Consider the following 25564-nt stretch of genomic DNA (forward strand, 5'->3'; position numbering starts at 1 on the left):
TTTGGGCTTGCATTTTGTGTGTTTAAAGTCATTGTGAAACCTTGAGAATCATTGATTAGAAGGATAGCTGAGCACACAGACTGTCCCATTATGTATTGGTGGCAAAACTTCTTAATGAAATAGCCCTAGCAGAGGCCCAGGCATTCTAGATTGGGCTCTGGGGTGTTTCAGGAGATCAAAAACATCCAGTTGTTAGTAACCAACAAGGCTGAATTTTTCTATAACCCAAAACCTTGGAATTTCTTAAAAGTAGCAGGATTCAAACCTGATCTAACCCTTCTGAGAGCTGTCTTGATTTTTTTTTTTTTCAAATCAAATGTTCTCAGGAAATGGCTTACCATGATTGCTCTAAATACAAATTCACATGACTGCTGCCTTGATGGTCCCAGATGCAGTGTGTGCTGTGTATATATATCCCCCCAGTTTAGGCATGTCAAAGTTTCCTCACACAGCATAAGCAGAATGGAAGTTGGAGTTCCAGTATCATAGAGTGAGCAGAAAGGGCGTCTTTAAAGCTGCCTACCCCAATGTCATTTTATAGATGAGGAAGCTGAGATCCAGAGGAGCTAAAGTGACTTTCCTGATGTTAGAGAACCCAAAGCCACCTCACTTCCAATCCCACTCTAAGACCTTTGGAGCTGCTGGGCTCGAGCTGCTTCATCTCTTAAATGAAGGAGTTGGGGTAGACAATTTCTGATGCCCCTCTCTGACCCTACCCTATGGAGTCATATAATAATTAGATAATTGTGGTCATTAAGACCGATCTCTGGGGTATTTGCACCATAATGAATACTTGATTGTGTGTACTGCCTGTTCATTTCCAAATAATTGGAAACAAAACCCACCCAAGCCTGATTGGAGAGGTTATCAAGTTCATACTCAGTTCCTCCCATGATGAGGAAGGAGGCCATGAGATTGCTGGGTGGAGACTGGTTCCACTCAAGGTTATTCTCTTCCTGTGAAAGTAATTTTTGATAAGCTGTACTTTATCCTTTGAAAACTGCTTGTTAGCTTTAAAATACTTTACAAATGAGACATGGGCAAGTCATTTAACTTCCAAGTTTCAGATGCCTCATCTATAAAATCGGGGGTGATAACACCCACAGAATAACCCCTTCACAGAGGAAAGTGAGGATCGCAGATATAGAGATGAAAGAACCCCTCGAGCCTTACAGAGGAGGGAGCTGAGCTCAGGGAGGTGATTTGGAACCCTAAGTTAAACTAAATATAGTTTTATTGTGCTGTATATTCATACAGAAGAACGGTAGGAATTCTTAACCTAGGACCATGAGTTCTCATAAGTCCTTTAAAATACATTTTTGTAATGAGGCTAATTGGGAAAAAACAAATTACTCATTTCCAAGCATTTGAAGGGCTATCATGTTAAAGAGATTTGTTTTGCTGAGACCCCAAGGAAAGAGCTAGGACAAAGAAGTAGAATTTACAGGGGCAGATGACTGTCCCAAAGCGGGGAGGGAAAGGACTCCCTTCTCACTAGCGGTATTCAGGCCAATGTCATGGAAGGGTGGGCGGAGGCCCTACCCTGACAATCTCTTAGCCTTAAGGACTAATTACTGATTTATGTTGTGAGCCCTATTACTGCTATGCATCTTTGCCTTCCCATTTATCTCACACAAGAAGTTTCCACAACTATGTTTGCTTAACTTCCTGCGATTCCTGTGTTTCCCCTGTCTCAGCCTCTAAGATGCGGTGCCAGACCTTGCTGTCCGCCTGAACCACCGGAACTCCCTGCCCTCTGGGCCCCAGCTCTAATATCAGTAAGCTCCCTTTATTTCCAGCAGAGGTAGGAATCCGCTCTAGCTATTGTTACAGCTGGCTCCGGTAACCAGGGTAGAATTTGAGCTGGGTTTTGGAGGAAGGGTAGGATTTGAACAAGAAAATAACAATGCAGTGTTTTCAAAGTGCCATGCAGTGACCAAGATGGATAGGAGGAATCAAACTATTAAGAGGTTATTTTATAGGATGAGACAAATTTCAATGGGAGGAGAAAAAGGTCAAGAATTTTTTTTTTTTGCCTGATTATATTTTTTTCTTTTTTCTTTATTTTTTCTTTTTTTCTTTATTTAACTTTTAACATTCATTTTCACAAAATTTTGGGTTCCAAATTTTCTCCCCTTTTGTCCCCTACCCCTACCCCAAAACTCCGAGCGTTCTAATTGCCCCGGCTGCCAATCTGCCCTCTCTTCTATCATCCCTCTCTGTCAAGAATTTCAAGAGAAAAAAAATTTTAAACGAATTATGGAGACCCAAAGTTCGATTATAAAAGTAGTAATTATCAAAGCTAGTATACAGTATCATTTAAAAGATTGAAAAGCAGATCCAACTGTGAAACACTTGGCTACTCTGATCAAGACCCATGTCAGTTCCAAAGAACTCATGATGAAAAATGCTATCCACCTCCCGAGAGAGAACTGATAAATCCTGAATGCATATAGAAGCATACTTTTTTTAAGACTTCATTTTTGTTTTATTTTGTATATATTTTCTTTTGCAAACATAGCTAATATGGAAATATGTTTTGCAAGACTTTACATGTATAATAATATCAAGCTGCCTTCTCAAGGAGTGGAGGGGTGGGATTGGTAGAAAATTTGGAAATCAAATTTTAAATGTTAAAAATTGTTATGCATGTAATTGGGGAATATTTAACAAAATAAAATGTTAGAAACACACTTTGCACTAATAAGGTATCAAGAAAAATTTATTGCCACAGAGTTCAGAGGAATTGAACACTGGCCAAAGTGGGCTCAAGCCCCTCCCCCACTTCAGGAAGGAAGAACACTGACTACAGAAGCAAGATGAGCTATATACCATTGTGTGTGTTCATAATTCATTGTCAAAGAAGACCATGCCATCAGAGAAATAATGACGTGACTTGTACTTGACTTTGTTTTGAGTGAGGGAGGGCTGTGCAGGTCACCAGCCTCACTTCTCCTCCAGAGCCATCTGAATCCAGTGACCAGATATTCATCAGGATGACTGGAAATGACCCAGGATAAGGCAACTGGGGTTAAGTGACTTGTCCAAGGTCACATAGCTAGTGAGTGTCAAGTATCTGAAGTGAAATTTGAACTCAGGTCCCCCTGACTCCTGCACTGGTGCTCTGTCCACTGCACCATCTAGCTGCCCCTTGATGGTCACGTAAGAGAGAGAGAAATAGCTTTGTTAAAATGATTTTCATTAGTTTAAGACAGATCCTCCCACCAGGAGACAGATTCGTTCATTCTCCATTAGGTCACCATCTTCTCTACATACCTATTACACATCTCCTTGTTATGTTTCCTCCGCCCCCAACATATAAATTGTGCCTAATTTTGTGCTATCTCTCCCCCCGAGCAGAGAAGTTAATATGCAAGTAGCTTATTAAGCAAGTGCAAAGAAGGAAAACTTTCTCCAGGTTTTTCCCAGTCATATTTCTGAACCATTTCAGGGCAGATCCACCCCTACCCTGATTCTTCAGTGTTCTGAAAGCCACTGACTGTCTTCTGATTGGATGAACCCACTTGCAGTCTGCTAGCCCCTTTATCTAACTTTTTTTTCCCTCAGTGGCTCCTTCAACTTAGCAACTTCAAGTTAAGTGGAAACTTAACTCTTTACTGTGTCTCACATAAAATAATTTAAAAATGAAAAATAGATCCATACAGTACCCAGAAGAAATGAACACAGTAAACCCAAGAACATGAACTAGTAATGGGAAGGTGACTCTCCTTTAACAAGGACATCAGAAAAATTTAGAGGCAGTTCGGTGGAAAACAAGTTGAAACCAGCATTTTACACCACATAACTAAAATATGCTCTACCAATAAAGAGGAAATTAAGACAATTGTTAGGAGCTAGTTTGCAATTATATGCCAATAAATTTGACAATTTAAATGAATTGGATGAATATCTACAAAAATATAAATTACCCAGATTAATAACAGAGGAAATAAAATAAAATGGAAATAAATAATCCAATCTTAGAAAAAAAAATTGAACAAGCCATCAATGAGTTCCCTAAGCAAAAATCCCCAGGGCCAGAGGGATTCACAAGTGAATTCTACCAGACATTTAAAGAACAATTAATCGCAATTCTATTTAAACCAGTTAAAAAAATAAGGTGGAAACCTACCAAATTTCTTTAACAATTACAAATATGGTGCTGATATCTAAACCAGGAAGAGCAAAAATAGAGGAAGAAAATTATAGACCAATTTCCCTAACTAATATTGGTGCAAAAGTTTGAAATAAAATACTAGCAAAGAGGTTACAACAATATATCACAAGGATCATACACTATGATGTATAAATATGAGGTATAAATCCCAGGAATGCAGGGCTAGTATAAGAATTTAGAACCCAAGAAGCTATAGAGAACATTATAAAATGTAAAACATATAATTTTGATTGTACAAAATTTAAAAGTTTTTGCACAAGCAAAATCAATGCAACCAAAATTATAAGGAAAGCAGAAAATTGGGGGAATTTTTTTTTTTTGCAACAAGTACCTCTGATAAAGGCCTCATTTCTCAAAAAAGAGAACTACAGAGAATCAAATTTATAAAATACAAATTTATAAAAATACAACATTCCCCAACTGATAATGGTCAAAGGATATGAACAGATAATGTTTTCAGATGAAGAAATCAAAGCTATCCATAGTCACATTACAAAATGCTCTAAATCACTATTGATTAGAGAAATGCAAATTAAAACAACTCTGAGGTACTACTTCACACCTATTTGATTGGCTAATATGACACAAAAAAGGAACATGTTGGATGCTGGAGGGGATGTGGAAAAACTGGGACACATCCAACCATTTTGGAGAGCAATTTGAAACTATGCCCAAAGGGCTATAAAACTAAGTATAACCTTTGATCCAGCAATACCACTGCTAGGTCTATATCAAAGACATCCAAAAAAAGGGGAATGTTCAGCCTAGAGGCCGATGAGCTACCCGAGCCTTCTTACCTTTTCACTGGTCTTCGGTGGCCAACTGGATAAACATATTGAGAGAAGAGACTTTCCAGAGTCAAACAAGGGTTAGGCTTTATTCAGGGTCTTAGTTATGTATCCATATGCAGGGTGAATTCTTCCTCAGGAGAGAGGAATCCTCTTCCCTCCCAAGGGGCAAGGATCATACAGCAAGAGGATGGGAGTGGAAGAGGGGAGGGACCCTCTTCCCTCTAAGGGCCCCGCAGCAAGAAGAGAGGGGAGGGACCCCCAAAGGGGACCCCGCAGCCAGAAGAGGGCCTTCAGGCTTTCCTGTCCCTACTTAAGCTCTCCTGCCGCATAGTTTGCACATGAATACCGTGCATGCTCTCAGCCCCGAGCTAATTAACAACAGGTGTGCTCAGACCACGGACCAATCTCAAGGGTGGGATGCTCTCCCCAGCAAGTTTCCCACTGAGAAGAGGTGGAAATGCACGAGATAGCCCGTGTTTCACGCCTCAATCCCCAGCTGTTCCCTGGGGGGCCTCGTAAGAACTCTGAGGTTTAGAAGTCCTCACTTTTACCTGCCCGAGACTGTCCACGTGAAAACTGAGCTTACACCCCCAACAGGGGAAAATACCTATTTGTACAAAAATACGTATAACAACTCTTTTTGTTGTGACTGAGAATTGTAAATTGAGGAATGGCTAAACACACTGTGGTAGGTGATTGTAATGGGATATTATTGTGCTATAAGAAAAGTCAAACAGGATAATTTCAGAAAAACCTGTAAAGACTTATATGAACTGATGCATAGTGAAGTGAGCAGAACCAGGAGAACACTGTACACAGTAACAACAACATTGTTTAATGAAGAACTGTGAATGACTTAGCTGTTTCAGCAATGCGATGATCCAAGACAACCCCAAAGGACTAATGATGTATAATAGTATATAGAATATACTATTCTACCTCTAGAGAAAGAATTGACATTGTTTGAATATAGACTGAAACATGCTATTTTTCATTTTCTTTCATTTCTTTTCCTTTTATTCAATTCTTCTTGTACAAAATGACTGGTTTGGAAACGTTTTACTTAATTGCACCTGTATAACCTAAAAACCAGAGTCTAATGCTATAGGCGGGAAAATAGGCCTTTGACGAAACTTCCAAATATTCCTGTTGAAAAGACCAGAGGTAAATAAAAACATCAAGGTTTTTAAAAAAGATAAAATTGAATCCATTCTGGGTGAGTTCCTTCTTCTCCTGTGTTCCTCATCTCTTATCACTCAAGTGCCTTCTGCCCCTGTGTCCTCCACCTGTCTCACACAAAGAAGTGGCCTTACTCTTTACCAAGACAATCTCCTGTACCAGCACTAGCGATCTCCTCTATCCTATGTCCTCTAACAGACTGCCCCCGGTTATCCCTCCTCTTATCGCTTATTTTCAATCTATCCCTATCTACTGACTCATTTATTGTGTATAAACATGCACATGTTGAAAACCCTCAATCCATCCTTGCTAGCTTTATTTACAGCTAAACTCACAAATTTATAATTAGACTTCCGAATTTGACCAAAATGAGTCTCTTCAAAGTTACCAACGATCCCTTCATGCTCAATCCTCATTCTCTACCTCTCTGGAGCCTATGACACTATTCACCACCTTCTCCTTGATTTTTGGAACACATCTTTCTCCTGGTTCTCCTCCTGCCCATCTAACCACGCCTTCTGTGTCTCCTTTGCTTGATCCTTCTCTAGATCATGCCCTCTAACTGTTCCCAAAGAGTTCTGTCCTGGATCATCTTCTCATCTCCCTTCTATACTACTCAACTTGATGATCTCATCAGCTCCCATGGATTTAATGACTATTTCAACACTGATAATTCTCAAATCTAACTTTCCTGCCCCAAATGTCCTCTGACCTCCAATCTTGCATATTCAGTTGCTTTTCAAACATATCAAACTGGATGTCCAGTAGACATCTTAAATTTAACATGTCCAAAACAACTCATTTTCCTTCCCCTTAAACCTTTCCAGCCTCCTACCTTTCCTATTACTGTAGAAGAAACACCATCCTCCCAGTCCCACAGGCTCACAACCTAGGAATAAGCCAGGATTCCTCACTAGCTCTCACCCACTCCCCCAAATTCAATCTGTTGCTGAGGTCTGTCATTTTTACCTTTGCAACAACTCTTGAATATGTCCCCTTCTCTTCTCTGAGACTGCCCTCACTTCCTCATGCATGGCCTGTTGCAATAGCCTACTGGTGGGGTCTGTCTGCCTCAGCTCTCTCACCACTCTATTTCATCCTCCATTCAGCCACTAAAGTGATTTTCTTAAAGTGCAGGTTTGACCTTGTCACCTGCCCCACCTTCCCAGATAAACTCCAGTGTCTCCCTCTCCCCTCCAGGATCACCTCTGTTTGCCACTGAAAGCCTATTGCAGACCCCTTCCTACATTTCCAGTGTTCTTACACCTTACTCCCCTATACATGTGCTTTGATCCAGTGAAATGACCTCTCCTGTCAAGTCCTTCTCTTATCTCTGTGCATTTTTCTCTGTGTATTCCTATGCCTCCAGTACTCTCTGTCTACTGGCTTCCTTGACTTCTTTCAAGTCCCAATGAAAATTCCATCTTCTAAAGAAAGCCTTTCCCAGCCCCTCTCGGTTTTAATGCCCTTCCCTCTTGTAATTATTTCCTATTTATCTTGTTTGTCTATATTTGTCGGCTTGTTGTTTCCCCCATTAGACTGTGACACCCTTGAGGGCATAGAGACTTTTTGCCTTTTTTTGTGTCTGCAGCGCTTAGCACATTGCCTGGCACAGAGTAAGCAGTTAATAAATTTTTGTTCACTGACTGGCCTTCCGAAAGCAGAAAATCTGTGGCTAAAGTCACATTCAAATACTTTCCAGCTCAGTAGAACTTGCCAGGGCTTGAGCCCATGCTGGCTTGGTCTTTAAGAACTCAGGATCACCTCCACGCCAAGATGGCACATTAGAAAGTTCTTTGTGGAGAATTGATTATAACAAATAAAAGAAACAATTTTTATTACATAAAATATATTAAAGCAATTGCACAACTGTATCAGTGCATATCCCTAAAATAGGATTCCTTCACTTGGTGTCCATGAACTTTTTTTTAATCTTGATAACTATTTTTCAATATTGGTGTCCTTTATAGTCCTATGTATTTTATTTTATGCATTTAAATCCATTCTGAGGAGCCTAAAGGCTTCACCATGTTGGTACAGGGGTCCATAGGACAAAATGATTAAGGACTCTTGGACGAGATAAGAAGAGGTGTTAGGAATTGGTGGAGGGAAAATCAGCATTAAGCATCTCTGATAAAAGTCTGGTATTTATGACATATAGGGATTGACTCAAACTTCTAAGACTACAGAGGAAACTAGAATATACTAGATAAGTAGTTGAAGGGTATAAACAGTTCCAAAGAAGTAAAACTTCAACAAGTGCTCCAAGTCACTGCTAACTGATAGAGAATAAGAACACCTGAGGTATCCAATGGACCAGAATGGTAAGAGTTGTGAATTGTCCAGTTGTTCTGGAAACCAATCCGGAATTATGTCAGAAAAGTGACTTTTGTGACCCACCTATCCCCTCCCCCTCAAAGGAGGTCAAAGACAAAAAGGTCCCACGCGTACCGAAACATTCATCATAGTAGTTTTGGTAGTAACAAAAAAATCAGAAATCAAGGTGCCGTGAGACACAGCAAAAAGTTGTTTCCACAGAAGTTACTAGCTGATGAAGTCATTGAAAATAAGTCAGATAATAAGAAGACCAACAGACTCAACCAATCAAAAGACAGACAGTGGTCTTCAGAAAATTACAAAGTTCTTGATAAAGTAACCAAATCTACAGCTACGTGGAACTAGCCAAGAAAATGACCTAGAGTTACTTGGAAAAGGCTTTTCTTCACTGCGCTTGCTTAATGAACCTCATGCATATAAGCAGACATACCCCCCATAAAATTATCCCTCCATTTTCTGATCATAGGTCCTATGTTGAAGCATGTTTGGGACGGGGGATCACACACCAAGGCTGGTTACATAGCAGGCATGTAGAGAAGATGGGGACCTAATGTAGAATGGACCAATCCATCTCCTGGTGAGAGGATCTATCTTGAACTAACAGTATATAACTCATCTTGCTTCAGCATTCAGTGCTCCCTTCTTCCAAAAAGAGGTTAAGGGTCCCCTTTGGCCAAAGTACTCAATTCCTCTGAATTCTGCTGTAATAAATTTTCCTTGATACTTCATTAGTGTCAAGAGTGTCTCGAACAGCACTTCTTGGGGAGCAAACAAATTAAAGTTCATGTAGGTTGGGAAGATTAGGATGCCATATTGGAATGACAAATGCAGGATTAAGAAAAATGTGGGAAGATTTGCACGCACTGATGAAGATGAAGAGTAAAACCAGGAGAACAGTATACACAACTAAGAATAAGAGCACTTTACAAATATTATCTCATTTGATCTTGACAACAAAAATTTTATTCCCTTTTTTCCAGATGAGAAAACGGAGACTGAGGTTAAGCGATTTCGCTCTAGGTCAAATAGCTAATAAAATATATGAGGCTGGATTTGAATTCAGGTCTCCCTAATGAGACCCAGGGCTCTCTATCCCAGGTACCACCTAGCTGTCTGGCTATAATAATATGAATGAAAATAACAATAAATTAAATTAAACTAAAATAAATTAAAACCATAGAACTCAGATCAGATGCAATGAGATGCAATTAATATGCTATACTGTTCAGTACCATGTAATCGCTAAACTTGTACAAATTTGCACTGTGCTGTGAATTCTATCAACATAGGACCTTCCTTCTTTCTAAGATCTGGTATGTGGAATTCATGCTGGATTCAGGCATATGCACCTTCTCTGAAATTTTCCTTTTTCTAAGTGTAGAATTCTAGGCTTGAGGTAACTCAATTTTGTTTTGAAGTCAATTCAAGGGAGTTGCTAAGTCATGCGCCAGCATTCCATCATAGTGGAATGAAAGCCTGCTTTCCAAAGGCAGGAACTGTTTGTATCCTGAGAACCAGAACCCAGGGTCACATATAAAGCAAGTGCTTAACAAGAAAATGTTTATTGAATGTAATTGAGTATGTCTTATTTACAGGGACCTTCTAGATGTTACCCAGCCAATACACAGACATGATTTCACTGAATCCCTGAAATATCCCTGTGAGGTCTGCAGGTACTATTGCTGAGACTCAGAGTTGTTTTTTTCTTTTGTTTTGTCTAGGGGCACTGGTTAAAGACCAGACTTGAACCCAGGCAGATCTCCCTCTATCTATTCACTAACCACTGTTTCGTCTCTGATGGCTGATTTTGGAATACACTCCCTTTACCTGAGAAGTAGGGGTGCTGAATGATGAGCCCCCTTCATCAGTTGTGGTGAGCAGTCACCAAATGGCTTAACTTGCATCCTCATCCTAGCTAACATGTACGCAGCACCTACTATGTGCCAGGCGCATATTCCACAAATATTATCTTCTTTGGTCATCAAAATAACCTTGGGAGGTGGAGGCTATTATTATCACCCCTGTTCTACAGCTGAAGAAACTGCGGCAGAGCGTAAGTGACTTGCCCAAGGTCACACTGCTAGTGAGCGGCTGAGGCCCGGGGCTCCCCCACCGCCCCACCTCGCTGCCCGGGCACACACGTGGGTATGCAGCGGGGTGCACAGACACACGCCTGTATACGGCGGAGGACGGCAGGGTGGCGCCCCACGCATGTAGCCGTCGGCGTGGGGCCCGGCCCGGCTCAGACGTTTAAACGTCGCGGGGCTCCGGGCGCTCTGCCCCTCCCCTCCGTGCCCGCGCAGACCACGGGCAGGGCGGGAGGAGGAGGGCGCTGCCCGGGCAGCGCTGCATAAAGGCTTTGTGATGACGGGCCCAGCACCGCCCCCGCGTTGTCAGGGGTTTCCAGGCCAGCCCTAGACTGGGAAGGGACTCGGAGCCGAGGAGGGGCTCGTCACGTGACATCGACTGTGACGTCACCCGCCCCGGGATCAGTTAACTGAGGCCTACCGTGTGCCGGAAGGAGCCCTTTGCAGCCAGCGTAGAGCACGTGGCCTCTGGTCTCCAGGCGCCTCCAGGCTAGCGGGGGACACTTGGTACGGGGCTGCCGGGCGTGGAAGGAGCTGGGGGCGGGGAGGGGTGTGGGGGGGGGTCGGGGCCGGCTTCGCTGCTTGTTACGTGCTTCCCGCCCCCCTCTCCCCCGGGCCTCAGTTTCTCCAAGTGGGGGAGTCGGGTTTGGCTGGCCTTCCTGGAGGGCAACCCCAGCCTTCCCCCGTGCCCGGGAGGTGGGGGTGGGCCCGGCCGCCCTCGCCGCTTCCGCCTCCGGACGTCCCGGGGCGTTTCCGCGGGTGTGTGTTGTTGTTCCCCGCCCCGCCGCTGTGCCGGAAGCCCCGCCCCCTCCCTCCCGGTCTCGCGCCCGGCCAATGGGACGCCGAGGTCGCGCGCCCCGCCCCTGGGCCCCGCCCCGCGGCGTCCTTCTCAGGAGCTGGCGGCTGCCCCCGTTTGTCCGCGGAAAGAGGGGCCCGGGGTCCGCGGGTCGGAGGGGGGGCGGGGGATGGCCTTGTCCAGGGCCAGGAAGGGCCGGCGGGATGGGAGCCGGTATGTGGATGACTTCCGGGGCTGCCCCATTCCCCCGCGGGTCGGTGAGTGGCGCGCACCCCCAGGCCACGTGCGCCCCCGCCCCCCGGGGTTGGGGGTTCCCCGCCGGCCCCTCCCTCCCCTCGGCTTCCACGTGACTCCTGCCCACGTTCTGGCGCTGCGGTTGGCCTGGGGGGCCTCATTTCACTGACGAGGAAACTGAGGCTTGCTTAAAAAAAAACACCGCCCATCCAGGGCCTTGCAGGGGCGGCCCTGGAGCCTGAGCTGGACTGTGGGGGGAGAGGGGGCGAAGGGAGGCCCCCAACCTCCCACCCACGAGGCAGCCTAGTAGTCGAGGCCTCGCAGGGCCACTCCGCTCCAGCCTTGGTCCGCGTGGGCCGGGGGAGGGGGAGGGTAGAGGACCCCTGAAAGGGCTGGGGGGATCCCCGGTCTGTAGACACCACCTAATGAGGAAACCGAGGCCCGGAGAGCTGAAGTAGTGCCTTAGCCTAGAAGGTCACGCAGGGAATAATTGGCAGAATCCACGAGTGGGGCTGGGGGGGCTTTGAAATGATCCTCCTCTCTGGGCTGGGGTCTGAGGGCTGGAGATGGGAGGTAGAGGGCTGGAAATAGAGAAGTAACAATGTATCTCCCTTTCCCCAGAGCGTCCTGCCGGGTTACCTGCATTCTATCGGTGTTGTGGGAATAATTAGCTTATAATTCTTACAGTGCGGTGAGGAGAAAGCATAATTTGGAGTCAGAGGACCCAGGTTAAAATCCTGGCTCTTCCGCCTATAACCTGTGCCCTTATTTATATCCACCATTTAAACATCTCTGTACCTGAGTTTCCAAATTTGTAAAATGAAGGGTTTGGCTGTCTCGGATTCTAAAGCCTGCAGTTTGCATAATGAAAGGGACTTGCTTGATAATAATTCCCAACTTAGGGACCATGGTCACCTGCTGCCTTGGTTGTATGGAGGTGACCTGAGTGGATGGAAAGGGTGCTGACCAGGGTTCTTTGGTGGGTTAGTGGTAGTGTCCCCTCTGAACCTTCATTCCATTTTTCTATCTTCCTGGGTTAGACAATACCCCAGTCCCCTGGCTTCTTTTGCAGAAATTCCAGACAGCACATTCAAGATGCCAGAGTCTGAGAACTTGACCCAGCTTCGGAAAATGAACCTAGAGCTCCTCCGGCAGCTTCGGGTGGGACAAGAGGAGATCCGGAAATCTGTGGCCTGGGCCAAGGGGTCAGTCCAGCAGTTCCCAAAGCTCAAGAATGATGAGGTAGGTGCTTACTCCTGGGACTTGTCCCAGTGTTTGACCTGTAACAGGCTCCTTAACTGTTTTTTGGGCTGGAGTCCTGGAGAAGAAAGAAGGGGAGAGAAATGGGGGGGTGCATGGAGACTGGAGCAGAATTCCCTCCTCTGCTAGGGGAGCAGCCCCTTGTCACTAGAGTCCTGGTGCTGTCGAGATGAAGAGACTACGGTGTTGACTGAACACCGCAGCCAGTCGGGCCCCTGCCCAGTGCCTGGCACTGCCTCTGGGGACAGAGATGCCTTGGAGCAAGAACAAAAGAGCAGGAGCCAGGAGCCAGCCCCCCAGAGCAGCCTGTGTAACATTGAGACTGTGCAGAGTGTGAGTCCCCCCAAGGCCCCTCCATCCAGCCAGCCCTGGGGTCAGGAACTCAAGGACTGCCGCAGACCTGGTTCCAGACCCACTTCAGCAAGCTTGCTGTCTTCTCCCAAGGCCTTGGACTTGGGGCCCACCATTGATCCCCTGATCTCTGGTGTCCAGAGGCCGTTCTATGAAGCAGAAGGCGTGGGAAGCCTAAGGTCCATCCTGACTACTCAGCAGTGGAACAACTTCGAGGTAAGAGAAATGGGAGGTGGACCAAGGTGGGACAGCAGCCACCATCCAGTAATGGGCCCTGAGAGAGAAGGAGGCCGGTTCTGTTCCTCCCTGCAGGCTCTTCTCCTGTCCCAGAATGCCCTTTCTCCTCTCTCCCGAGCTGCTTGAGCCTCCCCTGTCCTCACAGCACATGCACTTGTGGGCCCTTGGCCTGCTCATCCTGGCTTTGGAAGCCTGCAGGAAGTGGGTGAGGCCATCCTGATGCACTCTGGCATCCTCCAGCAGCTGTCACAATTAGCTTGGGCTCCTCTGGCATCCAAGACCTCCCCACCCTGCCTTTTGTCTGTCCAGGGGAAGGTATGGACTACGCAGTCCCGTGGCCTGTTCATCCTTGGGGTGATAATCCAGAGGGGCATCTCCCTGTGGACATTTGCTGAGTGCTCATTCTGTGCCAGGCATTGGGGGTCCTATACGTCTGGATCATCCATGGTCCCTGCCCTCTGGGTGCTTGTAGTCTGGCAGAGGAACGCAGGGAAAGTGTGCCATAAGGCAGGAGTTGTGACAGGTGGCCCTGTCCTCTCAGGCCTCTCAGGTACCTCCCTGGTTGGGTTCTCGATCCACTAGCCTGCAGCCACACTGGCCGCCTGCGTCTTCAATTCTGTGTGGGGAACAGTTGCCCTACTGGCTGCAGAAGAAGAATTTTCTGATTCCTGATGAGAGCTGGCATATGAAACCTTATTTAGGTTATGATGTGATTGCCGGTGAGTCGGGATATACTCACAGATGCAGAGATGCGCACATGCATGCACACACGTGCGCGCACAGACACGCACACACAGACACATGCACGCACACATGCACTTGGATGGAGCAGTTTTGGCCAGTGACCCGGTCTGAAACTAGGCCAGGCCATATCACAGGTGAACAAGGGGAAGGGCCAGTGAGCAGAGGAAGGGCCTGGGCGTGACTTCCTTCGACTCCATCCGCCGGCATCCATTAAGCACTGTGTGTGCCAAGACAAATTGAAGCAGTCCCTGGCCTTCTGGGCCATGTTCTCCAATCCATGAATATAGATAAAGTCATTATATAAACCAAAGTGCATGTGGAAAGACGAAACCATTTTAGGAAGGGAAGAGTGTTCCAAATTGAGTTCTGTCCAAGACCAGGGTTGGGGGAAGGGCGGGAGGCTTGGCAGTCATTGGGTCATAGATTTAGAACTGAAAGGGGCCTGAGAGGGGGGGAAGGTCTTATATAAGAGGTGTCCCCTAGGACCAGCCTGGGCAAAGGCGCACAGATGGGAGATGGAACATCATGGGAAGTAGAAAACCTGTTTGGCTGGAATGGAAAGTCTGGGAAAGGGAGGGAGTAATTTCCTGGTCAACATGGCTATACTTCGCCAAAGGTCTCTTGAGCAGAAGCTCCTAAGTATTGGGGTGGGGAGCCACATGAGACCTTCAAAGACTGCACTTAAGGTTCTAGAATGCCTCACGTGGCCTCTGGGCCTTAGATTCCTCACCTCTGTAACATTTAACCTCATGGTTCCAATACTTTACCCTAAGCCCCTCACTTCCTTTTCAATTTATTAAGCACCTGCTGTATACCAGGCTCAAACCCAGGGATACAAGACTAAAGTGAAACGCTGTCCCTGCTCTCAGTGAGTTTTCATTTGCTCAGCAATCATTCCATTCTATTGACCAACATGTGACAGACACAGTGCCTTGTTTAAAGTTATTAGGAAAGGGGAAGTAGCCCGTAATGGATTTTAGATCCAGAAGAATCCCCTTGGAGATCTGGCCAGTCCAGGTCCCAATGAGGCACAGGCAAGATTAGCACTCAGGTCTTCTAGCTCCAAAGCCTCATGTTTCCCTCACACTGGAGGGGACCTGCCTTTCTCTCTCAAAGTAGCTGCCTTCAGGGCCTGAAGATGGCCAGCTGTCTCCCAGCTGCAGAGATGGACATAGAGTCAGTCCCCTTTGAGCATGGACAGCAGGGAGGGTGAGCTTAGGGGCCATTGCATCCGAGTGGTGAGAAAACCAAGGCCCAAAGATGCCAAGAAAGGTGTCTGGGTTATCCTGATAGTAAACTGTTGATTTGGGGTTTGACTGGCAGGTCTTTACCCTCTGCCTCTCACTGTCAGTCTCACCTCCTCATGACCTTCATTCTCCACCCCATCTCTCCTCTCCCACTCCAGGGTTGCTGGACACGGCATCTCCTGTCACCCATAAACCTGAAAACTACTTCTCTGATCTTCAGGATTTTCGGAAGGCTTATAAGGAAGAATGTATTTCCAAATACCCAGAGTGAGCATAGCAGGATAGGAGGACAGGTTGTGGTCAGGGCAGTGGGAGAGCCCTGAGGAAGGGCAAGCCCAGGCTTTCTTACCTCCTGTCCCCCCCTTGCCCATTCTCTTCTGCCCGCAGGCTGGATTCTCTGGACTTGCCCTCTTCTACTAGAAACAAGCAAAACCCGGATTCCCATCAGTGTAAGTCACCCCCCTCCCCAAACCCGAACCCGTAGCCATGGGGTGCTCTTCTCTTGCCTTCCTGTCTCAGAGTTCCAGGTCCAAAAAGGCTGCCTCTGGAATGCCTGGGACACGGACCCCCACATTGCTCTGTGGGAGACACTGCTCCTCTCAGGGGACATAGTGAGGAAAAATGACTTCTGGTCCCTGCCCTCTGCATAGTACGTGAACAGACATGACAGCAAGTAAGGATATGAGGGAGAAAAGAGAGCCCAGCAGAGCTGGGATAGAGGAGAGGCAAGAGAGAGGCCAAGTTCATGTGTGTGTCTGGGTATTGGTGATAGGCAGAGGGCACAGGAATGTGCCAGGACAGGCCAGCCTTCCCTGCTTGGGGCAGAGGTGCAATGTTCCCTCTCTGATCTGATATCCAGCCTATGATCCCAGGCTCCTACAGTGTACCCCCATACCCCTCTAGCACTCTGCTGCCTACCCTACTAGCCTGCTACCTACTCCTCCCCTTGTATGGCACTCTGCCACCCGCTATGTATCCCTAGTCTAGGTCTGCTTTTGAGTCAAACTATCTTCCTCACCATTTCCCATCTCCAGGCATTTGCCTGCAGTGCTCTGTCACTTTTCCTCTCTGTGCTCCCTCCTCCAAGAAGCCTCTCCTGGTTCCCTAGGTTGTTAGTTTCCCCCACCCCCACATTCCTGCATGTGTATGTATTTTGTATTTACAAGGGATCACAGAATCCTAGAGCTGGGAGGGAGCTCTGAGGACCTTCACTCCAGTCCTCTCATTTTATAGATGAGGAAACTGAGGCCTAGAAAAGTTAAGCAGCTTGGAGGATCCTACACGTAGAGCTATAAGAGACCCTGAAGTCATTCAGTCTGCCCTGCTCAGAGAGATTTAAGTGCTTTGGGGGCATCCCCTCAGAGCTTTAGAGCTGGGAAGGGCTTCAGAGGTCATTGTGTCCAGCCTCGTTTTACAGATGAGGAAACTGAGGCCCAAGGAGGGTCAGGGACTTGTCCCTGGTCACACAAGCAGTTAATGTCATTGTCAGGATTCAAACCCCTGCCCTCTGACCCCAGACCCAGCGTTCCAGCCTCCATGCTGTCCCCACCCCAGCAACACCATCAGAATGTGAGCTCCTTGTGGGTAGGACCTGCTTTGTTTCTCCCCAGTGTAGGCACATAGGAAACATTGATCAGTGTTTGGGGATGATTTGAGTTGGAGGAGGTGGCATCGAGGTGATTCGTGGACAGAGGAAGGAATGGGAATGAGGGTGGGGCAGAGGGGGAGGACTCTTCCCTGACCAACACAAGGTTCTTTGTGCCAGTAGAGGGGTGGAGGGTGGGGTGGTGATGAGCAAAGGCCAGGGCATTTAGAACAGGCATGAGCCCAAGATCTCCCAGCCACGGCCAGTGAGTGGGGATGGGGGACAGGCTGGCCATTTGCTTCCTCCCTAGTTGGGCATTTGAAGGCCCCTCCTCCCTGGGCAGGGAGGAGGGAATAGTGAGCAAAATACCAGGGACCAAGATCTGAGTGAGGGCGCTGCCGTGACAATTAGGAATATTCCCTTTCAGGTATACATTGTTACCGAGTCAACCAGCGTCTGTTTACAGTTCCCCTGGACCCATTGGCCACCTGCCCTGTGTGCAAGACCTCCCGAAGCCAGTGGGGCCCTGAGACCCTGGAGCACCCTGCTCAAGTCAGGTGTCTAGGGGACAGAGGGAGGGAAGGGGCAGCATCTCTCCTTGTTGCCCAATGTGAACCATTTAGCCAAGTGGGCAGGAGGTTGTTTGTGAAGCTTGAGCTCTGGGATACGCTGATGACCAGGGTAGCCCCTCTGCCCCCTTTATTAGACAGAGGAAGGGTGAAGAGATGTCATAGTGTCCTTGAGCCTCTGAGCTGGGAGGGGCCTCAGACCCTCTTGCTTAACTGGATTTAGGCAGAAACCCACCATCTTTTTCAGCAGAGGGCCTTCACTATTCCACTGAAGACTTTCTAAGGAGTCTGACAGCTCATTCCCCATTGGGGCAGTTTTCATTGTGAGGCCCCTGGTTCTGCTCTTATTTGGACTCTGCTGCTATGTGCCCGTGGGGGCTTTATCTCCCCTCCCTGAGGGGTTATACTGGGCCTCTGAGGTCCCTTCTGGCATTGCATCCCATGACTCCCCAATCTTCTGGCATCCTCAGAAGAGACAGCCTGAGAGCTTCACCTGGAATGTGAACAGTCAGCTGTTATCTGTGCTAAATTGGGGGAGGGACACCCTGTAGTAGTAGCATGGATAGGCTCAAGGATGGGTTTGGCTGCTTCTCTGTGTTACACCCCGCTGTGACAGCTCTTAGATAGGCCCATGTCCTCTAAGGGGACTAGGATTTAGGATGGAAGGATGGGGTTGATGGGCCTGCCAGTTTGGGGCTTGATTTTGTTGTGATGACCCTCAGCTGACCCAGTAGGCCCCTCTGGGTTTCTTGGTGGCTCTTTGGCGCTCTCACCTTAGCTGACCTTCCGGGGCAAGGACTAGACTGAGCTCTTCTCTCTCTTCACACAGAGTGAGCGTTCCCTTCTCGACCTTCCTGCCACCTCACCAGTACTCCATTCATCGACGACAAAGCTTTGATACCTCAGACACCATGGCTTTGCCCCGGGTGAGTGACCGCCCACTCAGCCCCAATTTCTGGCCCTCTTATTCCTTCATTCACCAAACCCACATGGAACATGTCCTTTGCCCACATGCCAAGACTGGGAGATGCTGAGGGGAGAAGATGAAGCTTAACTAAGCCTCAGTCCTTGGTCCTGGAAGGGAGGAGGAGGAGGAAGAAAGGATGGACACATGGCACTCTGATGTGCTGTTGGTGGTGGTGACCGAATGGGGCTTCCTGAAGGAGCTTGTTTAATCCTTTGCTGTATCCCCTCCCCCCTTACAGCACTGCCTGATGGGCTGGGACAGTGTCCCCATACCATCAGCCAGCAGTTCTGCCCTTAGCAGCCTGGACCTCAGGACCTCCTTAGACCCCAGTGCTCAGCGGACAGAACCCTTAGACCACTCCTGTTCGGTAAATTCACCTGGACCCATTCTGGTCAGCAGAGGAGTAGAGTGCCTTGCCTGTCCTTGGAGGGGCCACAAGTCACCTCAAGGGTCCAGGGCGAGGGAGGGGGTGTTCTCTGGGCTGGGGGGTGGGGGCTGTGCTCCAGAGAAGAGGGGAATGTTTTCCATCCATACATAGCCTTGCACATTCAGTCCCTCGGCAGCACCCTGGGAACCCAGAAGAGAGGAAGGAGAAGAGCCCTGATTCCTAACTTGGCAGTAGGGCCAAGGTCTCTGTTCCATCTCCCTTCCCTAGTCAGGGCACTGGAGGGCAGTAGGCTGCTTGGACCCTGGCTGCTCCCCAGCCATGTTTTCCGTCCCCAGCCCCCAATCCTAACTCTTCCTCTCACTTCAGTCATCCAGGACTTCAGACTGGAGCTGGTCAGACCCGATGCTCTCCATGTCTCGAGCCACACAGTTACAGCTGAGCAGTGTTGCTGAGCATTACAACTCCGGCAACAGGCGCTTCCTCCGGCCATGAGGGTGCATCCCAGCCCCAGCCCTATCCTGTTGATGGGAAGGGCCCTGGCCTCCATAGGGGGGAAGGCAGTGATGCCCAGTAGGGGCTCCTTCTCCTTTGAGCCAAACTTGGAGGCTGGACTTGTTCTGCCCACCCTCAGCAAAAGGCATCTACACGTTGGGGAAGACTACTGTCCCCTGCCCACCTGTCCCTTAGGGAAGGGGCTGGGAGACTATGGGATGGGCTTGGGTTCAGGCCAGTGGTCCCCCTGGGCCACTGTGCTGTGATTACAATGAGGAAAGAGGCAGCTGCTTGTGCCTTTTTAAAAGTAAAACTCTCTGATCTCTCAGGGCTTTGGCCTCTTTCCTTCCTGCAGAGAAGTTATCGGACTTGCCTTGAATTGTACTGTCAGTCCATCAGCACCAGGACCATCTGCTGGCCCCCACTCTAGAGTGTTGTCCCAGCCTGGGCTGCCTCTCCCCATTCTGGGCTGGCTTGGAGGGGGCCAATGAAGGCAGGCAGTCTGAAGGAATGGGGGCCCAGCGTGGCTCTAGCCCATCAGCCCATTGGGATGATGCGCTGAGAAAACCCAAGTTCACATGGCATGCTCTGACTGCAGGAACTTGTTACAATGAGTAGACAGAATGGAATAGCAAAGAAACGCTATTCTAAGAACCCAGGTTCTAAGCAGACATCAACCAGGAAGGGGATGTCTAGGAGAGCAGATAGCAAGCAGTCAGCCCAGAGTGAAGGAGCTCTCTTTCTGGGAGCGGTGATTCAGGTCAGCCCAGAGAGGGCATGGAGCTCACCACACCTGGAGTCTCCCTACAATCCCCAAGCTGGGGTCAGGACTGACCTGATGGAAGCTGCCAGCTCTGCTCCACTTGTCCCAGAGTCTGGGGTTTGCCTCACCATCTCTTGAGACTAGAGGAGCGCCCAAAGAAACTGGACACTTGAAAAAGACCGCAAGTTTGGCCAGTTTGAAGGGGAACTAATCCTGAAAAGTCCCAAAGGGAGACTCTTGCCTCTCACCAACTCTGCCTGGCAGAAGTTCATCTCCACTAGTAAGGAGAGTCCTGTCCCAGTGGGCTCTGGGAAAGGGGGCTACATTTTGTACTGACTTCTGTCTGTGTGTATTATCCACATTCCCAATCCCCACCCTGTTGTAAACTCCTTGAGGTCAGGAGTTTTTCTATGTTTTTCTATGCCCAGTGAGTAGGCCATTAGCCTACTGAATTCAAGTGAAGGGATCATTCTTACTCCTTCCCTCCGCTCACAACACACTCACTCTCTCTCTCTCTCTCTCTCTCTCTCTCTCTCTCTCTCTCTCTCTCTCTCTCTCTCTCTCTCTCTCTCTCTCTCCCTCTCTTCCTCTCTCCCTCTCTCCCTCTCCCTCCCTCCCTCTCTCCCCCTCCCTACCTCTCTCCCTCTCTCCCTCTCTCCCTCTCTCCCTCTCCCTCTTGTTTTTTTTCCTTTTCCTTTAAATGTCTTTTTCTCAAAAACCCACCCTAGACTCACTACAGCCCTACAGAACTCCTAACCACTGGGGCCTAACCCAGTCTTCATCAGGACTCTTGGAGTGCAAGCCGAGCAGGTGCACACAGAGAATCACAAATTATTCAAAGATATGGAACTTGGGAATTTGGCTGGAATGAGATTTAAGGTTTTATAAAAAAACAGGAGCTGAGGAGCAGGAGAGCAAATCCACAAAGATTTATTCAGCCCTAACTCTGCCATGCTAACTTAGAAACACCCTGACAATGAAAAAAACCCAGAGCCAGCTGAGTTCACTGCCTCTTTAAATCTAATCCTGACATCCACCAGGCTGAAAGTGGCCACAGTTTCCCAGGATAGTGTAAAGAGGATTTTTGGTCTTACAGTTTGATTTCCTAGGATCCATGGCCATAACAATCTAGTTAGTCTAAAAAGTGTCACTTGTGTAGATTGTAGGGGCCCTTTAAAGTAGGTGGCCACTGGTCAGTGAGTGAGGAACCCTTAGGGTTAAATGCGCAAGCTGAAGCGCCTTGATCAGCGCCTGTCAAGGCTTGAAGGGATTTAGGAGAGTCCACAATTTGTGCCTCTCTCACCTGACACCGTGGAGACATGGGGGTACTTGCGCCCCCTCTCCCCCAACTTCTTGGCCGGCCCCTGTGAAGAGGGGTGATTAGGGAGTGCTCGCTGGTCCTTTTGTCAGCAACCCTTGTGAGACCGCTGCAACACTGGACTAGAATAAGATTAACCCCTGCGAAGGTGTCTGCCTGTCTGATCAGATCAAGAGTGAGCCTGTGCTAACAGCCCTCAAGTGTGCTATGTTGACTGGGGACACATCCAGGCAGTCAGAGGAAATAGGTAGGGTAGCCCCACGTGTGAGGGTTGAGATTTCTCCAACAAGGCCCAGCTTTGGGGCTGCCAGCTCTCTCCCACCTGATCCACACACTTGCAATCAAGCTCCCAAATGCCTGGGGTGGTAGGAACCACAGCCTGTGAGCACAACATCCCAAAGCCCATCTCTTTTGCTTTCCTCATGGACCCCTTGTAGGCTGCCTCTCCTGTCTCTTCCAGATTCTTTAGAAAATGGGAGAGCCAAGAATGAAAAGTATTCATGAAGGGTTTGGGGTCAAAGTATGAAGTGGTTGAGGCAGAGTTTGAACCTGCAGTCAAGGGACTTACAAGCTACAGGGATCTGGGAGGGCCATTAGAACCCAGGATGTCAGAGCTGGGAGGGCCCTTAGAGCACAGAATGTTAGAGCTGGAATTTCTTGGTTGGCAGCGTGTAGGACTGACCCAAGGGGAAAGTGGGCTATGATGGTAGAGGGGGCCGTTGTCCTGAACTCTGCTGACTGGTACGTTTAAGGACCACTGGCTTGGGGGATTTTTTTCCTGGGACTTCATACTGTGGCTAGAGCAACACTTGGAGAAACTCCATAAACAAATGCCAGTTCCATGGACTACACTGGAGCAGCTTGGTGGTGCAGTGATTAGAGCACTGGGTTTGGAGTTAGGAAGATCTGACTGCCACCTGAGCAAGTGACTTAGCCTCTATTTGCCTCAGTTCCCCATCTGTAAAATGGGGCCACATGAAGAAAGAAATAGTAAACTACTCCAGTATCTTTGCCAAGAAAACCCCATGGACAGAAGTCCATGAGGTGAAGTAGAGTTGGACTCGACTGAACAACATGGGCTATATTGTCGTTACAGGACAGAGAATCACATGGAGATAACCAGTTCTCTGTCATTGTGGGGAAAAGCCAGGGCATAATTTCCTCTTGGCTTAGGGATGGATTTGATTGTTGACTCTAAATATGATAGCTAGGCCTAATGACCTGGAAATTCGGAAGTTCCATCAATTTAATGCATATTTAAGGGATTGGTGGTCAAGGCAGTTTAAAAAGCATGAAAGTCTCTAATTAAAGGGCCCTGCTCCCTAACATGAAGCCTATGTCTGTAACTGGTTCCTCACTGTGCTAATGAGACCCAGTGAGGAGCTTTAGAACAAATTCCTATCTAGCTTCTTGAGCTCCTCCTTCCTTTCCAGGCCTCTCCATGCTACAGAGAGCCTAGCATTACTTCCCAAACTAATGTAAAGCACCTTTCTAAGAAGACCTTCCTCTCCTTTCCCAACTGGGATCCAGTATTCTTTCTTTTCTTTTATTAAAAGTTTTACAGATGCCTTTTTTATTTTTACATCACTTTTATTTCCAAATATACTTAACCTCTTTCCTCTTTCCCAGCAAACCATCTCTTAGATTTTTTTTAAAAATTAAAATAATTTTCAACTAATGAAAATCTGTTTTTTCTCCCACCTTCCCCACTCCAATTAAAAAAAAATAGAAAAGAAAAATAAAATGTCACAATTATGAATAGTCAAGTAAAACAAATTCCCACGTTGGCCATGTCCAAAAAATGAAGTCTTCTGCATCCTGAGTCCATTCCCTTTCTGTCAGGAGATAAGTAACGTGCTTTAGTCATGAGTGGTCATTGAATCGACCAGAGTTCGTAAGTTCTTTAAAGTTTCTGTCTTCATAATGTTGGTATTGTGTAAATTGTTCTCATTCTGTTTGCTTTCTCTGCATCAGTTCATACAAGTCTTCTCAAGTTTCTATGAAATTGTCCTATTCGTCATTTCTTAGAGCACAAGAAAGCTCCATTCCATTTACCTACCATAACTTGTTTAGCCATTCCTCATCTGATACAAGCCATCCCTTGGATTAAAAAAAAAAGAATTATAAAGGGGGTGGGAGGTGAGAGGGAACAAAGAAACTCACCAAGGTATCAGTTCTGACGGTATATGAAAATTTCTTTACCACCTCTATAAAGAGTGGAGAGCAGCTCCTGTTCTCAACTCTTTTTTGAGACCAAGCTTGGTCATTAAAATTACGGGACACTCAACTTTTGTTATTTTCAGTTCCATCATTGTAGTCACCATGTAATTGTTCTCTTGGTTCTACATATTTCACTCTGCATCACTTCCTCTAGGTCTCAGGTTTCTCAGAATCCTTCATAATCATCATTTCTTACAGCACAGTTGTGTTCCATTTTGTTCAGCTTAGTTAACCATTCCCCAGTGGACAAGCACATTTTTCCATATTTCTCACATGTGAAATTCTTGAGGAATTGAGAAGAAGTGAAGGGAGAGGTCATTAATATCTAGCTGACTATAAAAGACCATCCCACCTAGCTCCCATGGCTCTAGGAGTAAATGGAGCCGGTGATAATATCCAGGTAAGAATTTAGATGATATGAAAAAGAAAAAAGGCCGCTAGGTGGTGCCACAGTGCATAGAGTGCTTGCTGGGCCTGGAGTCAAGAAGACTCATTTTCAATGAGTTCAGATCAGGCCAATCACTCACCCTGTTTGCCTCAATTTCCTCTTCTGTAAAATGAGCTGGAGAGGGAAATGGCAAATCACTCCAGCATTTTTGCCAAGAAAACCCTAAGTGGGGTCACAAAGAGATGGACAAGATGGAAAAGGACTCATTAACAACAAATGGAAAAGAAAGTAATGATGTTCAATGCCACTGAGACTATTTTTTTCCCCACGGGAAAATTGACCCCTAATTGAAGGTGATCAAGATACTTGTGTGATGAAAAGGTTTGTGTGTGACCAGGAAGCTCCCCAAGGGGAAATCCAAGGTGATGGAGAGCTGGGCGTGTGACACACACCTAAGGCCTCACCCAATCTAGGGGGAAATGGGAGCCTTTGCATGATCAAGTGACTGTTGGCCTTTGAGAGGGAATGCTGAACCTGCTCTGGGAAGGGATGAAGGGTGGCCTATGGAGGAGCCTGTTGGAGTTGAGTCCTGTCCACCCAACAGGCCCGAGGAAAACAGCGTCCTCCCAGCCCCATCTGATGTGACAACGATGGTTGCTGACCTGACTTCCCCCATTATTTCTGAAGATCAATCAACGTCCATTGCCCAGCCCAGAGCTCACTGCTGGGTAAAGGGGCCTTGGGGAAAGTACAATAATAATAAAAATAATAAACAGCATTTATATGTCACTTTAAGGTTGATGAAGAGTTTTATAAATATCTCATTTTGTCTTCCCAATAACTGTGAGAAGTAGGTGTTATTATCTTTATTTTGCAGATGAAGAAACCAAGGCTAAGAAGCGAAGTGACTTGCCCAGGGTCACATAGCTACTTAAATGTTTGAGGCAGGATTTGAACTGAGGTCTTCCTGGCATTACATCCATCCTTCTATCTGTTGTGCTACCTTGCTGCCTAGGAGATGTTAGAGGTCTTGGCTTCTAGCTCCCAGTGCTGTGGCATCAATCCGAGCTTAGGGGAGGTCTTTGTCAAAGGAAATGTCCATTCTCAGCAAGCCACTGAAGGAAGATGGAAGGTTCTTAAATTGTCTGCCTCTTCTTCCAATTTTATAGCCTAGGAAGGGTTCTTGGGAAATGCTCTTGAGAGCATCGTGTCTGGAAAACCCCAATGAAACCTAGCCTGCTGTCCAATTCTCATAAAAAAGGTATATAAATCTCCTTTAATACTAGGACCTTCCGCTCTGTTGATTACGCCCCATTCATCCTACACATAGCTTGTTCAGCATGTTACCTTATCCATTAGACTGTGAGTTCTTTGAGGGCAGGGACTGACTTTTGCTCTTTCCTTTGTATCCCCAACACTTAGCATGGTGCTTGG

The 25564-nt window shown here is 47.3% G+C and overlaps 1 protein-coding gene across 10 annotated transcripts; it reads left to right on the top strand.

The window, feature by feature from the left end:
* The first annotated feature begins 10736 nt into the window (after positions 1–10736).
* MIIP (migration and invasion inhibitory protein) lies at positions 10737–19769 on the top strand. Of its 10 annotated transcripts, none has more exons than XM_072608900.1 (11): positions 10786–11078; positions 12223–12329; positions 12674–12843; positions 12991–13428; positions 13991–14168; positions 15599–15707; positions 15828–15889; positions 17453–17582; positions 18424–18520; positions 18800–18928; positions 19316–19769. In XM_072608900.1, exons 3-11 carry the CDS (start codon positions 12697–12699, stop codon positions 19439–19441), a joined length of 1416 nt encoding a protein of 471 aa, XP_072465001.1. In that variant the 5' UTR covers positions 10786–11078; positions 12223–12329; positions 12674–12696; the 3' UTR covers positions 19442–19769. The 10 variants fall into 10 exon arrangements, with proteins under 10 accessions (XP_072465003.1, XP_072465006.1, XP_072465001.1 ...); XM_072608903.1 differs by lacking the exon at positions 10786–11078 and adding an exon at positions 11461–11624 and having other exon boundaries at positions 12223–12292; XM_072608899.1 differs by lacking the exon at positions 10786–11078 and adding an exon at positions 11535–11624.
* The last annotated feature ends 5795 nt before the right edge of the window (positions 19770–25564 follow it).

The sequence above is a fragment of the Notamacropus eugenii genome, chromosome 5 (assembly GCF_028372415.1).
Source record: "Notamacropus eugenii isolate mMacEug1 chromosome 5, mMacEug1.pri_v2, whole genome shotgun sequence".
Taxonomy (NCBI): domain Eukaryota; kingdom Metazoa; phylum Chordata; class Mammalia; order Diprotodontia; family Macropodidae; genus Notamacropus; species Notamacropus eugenii.

Coding starts and splice junctions, on each gene's coding strand:
- MIIP (XM_072608904.1), top strand. CDS start 11,406: ATGGGACGCCGAGGTCGCGCGCCCCGCCCCTGGGCCCCGCCCCGCGGC. Junction 14,169..15,598: donor AGGTTATGATGTGATTGCCG/GTGAGTCGGGAT, acceptor CTCCCACTCCAG/GGTTGCTGGACACGGCATCT. Junction 17,583..18,423: donor GAGCACCCTGCTCAAGTCAG/GTGTCTAGGGGA, acceptor CTCTTCACACAG/AGTGAGCGTTCCCTTCTCGA.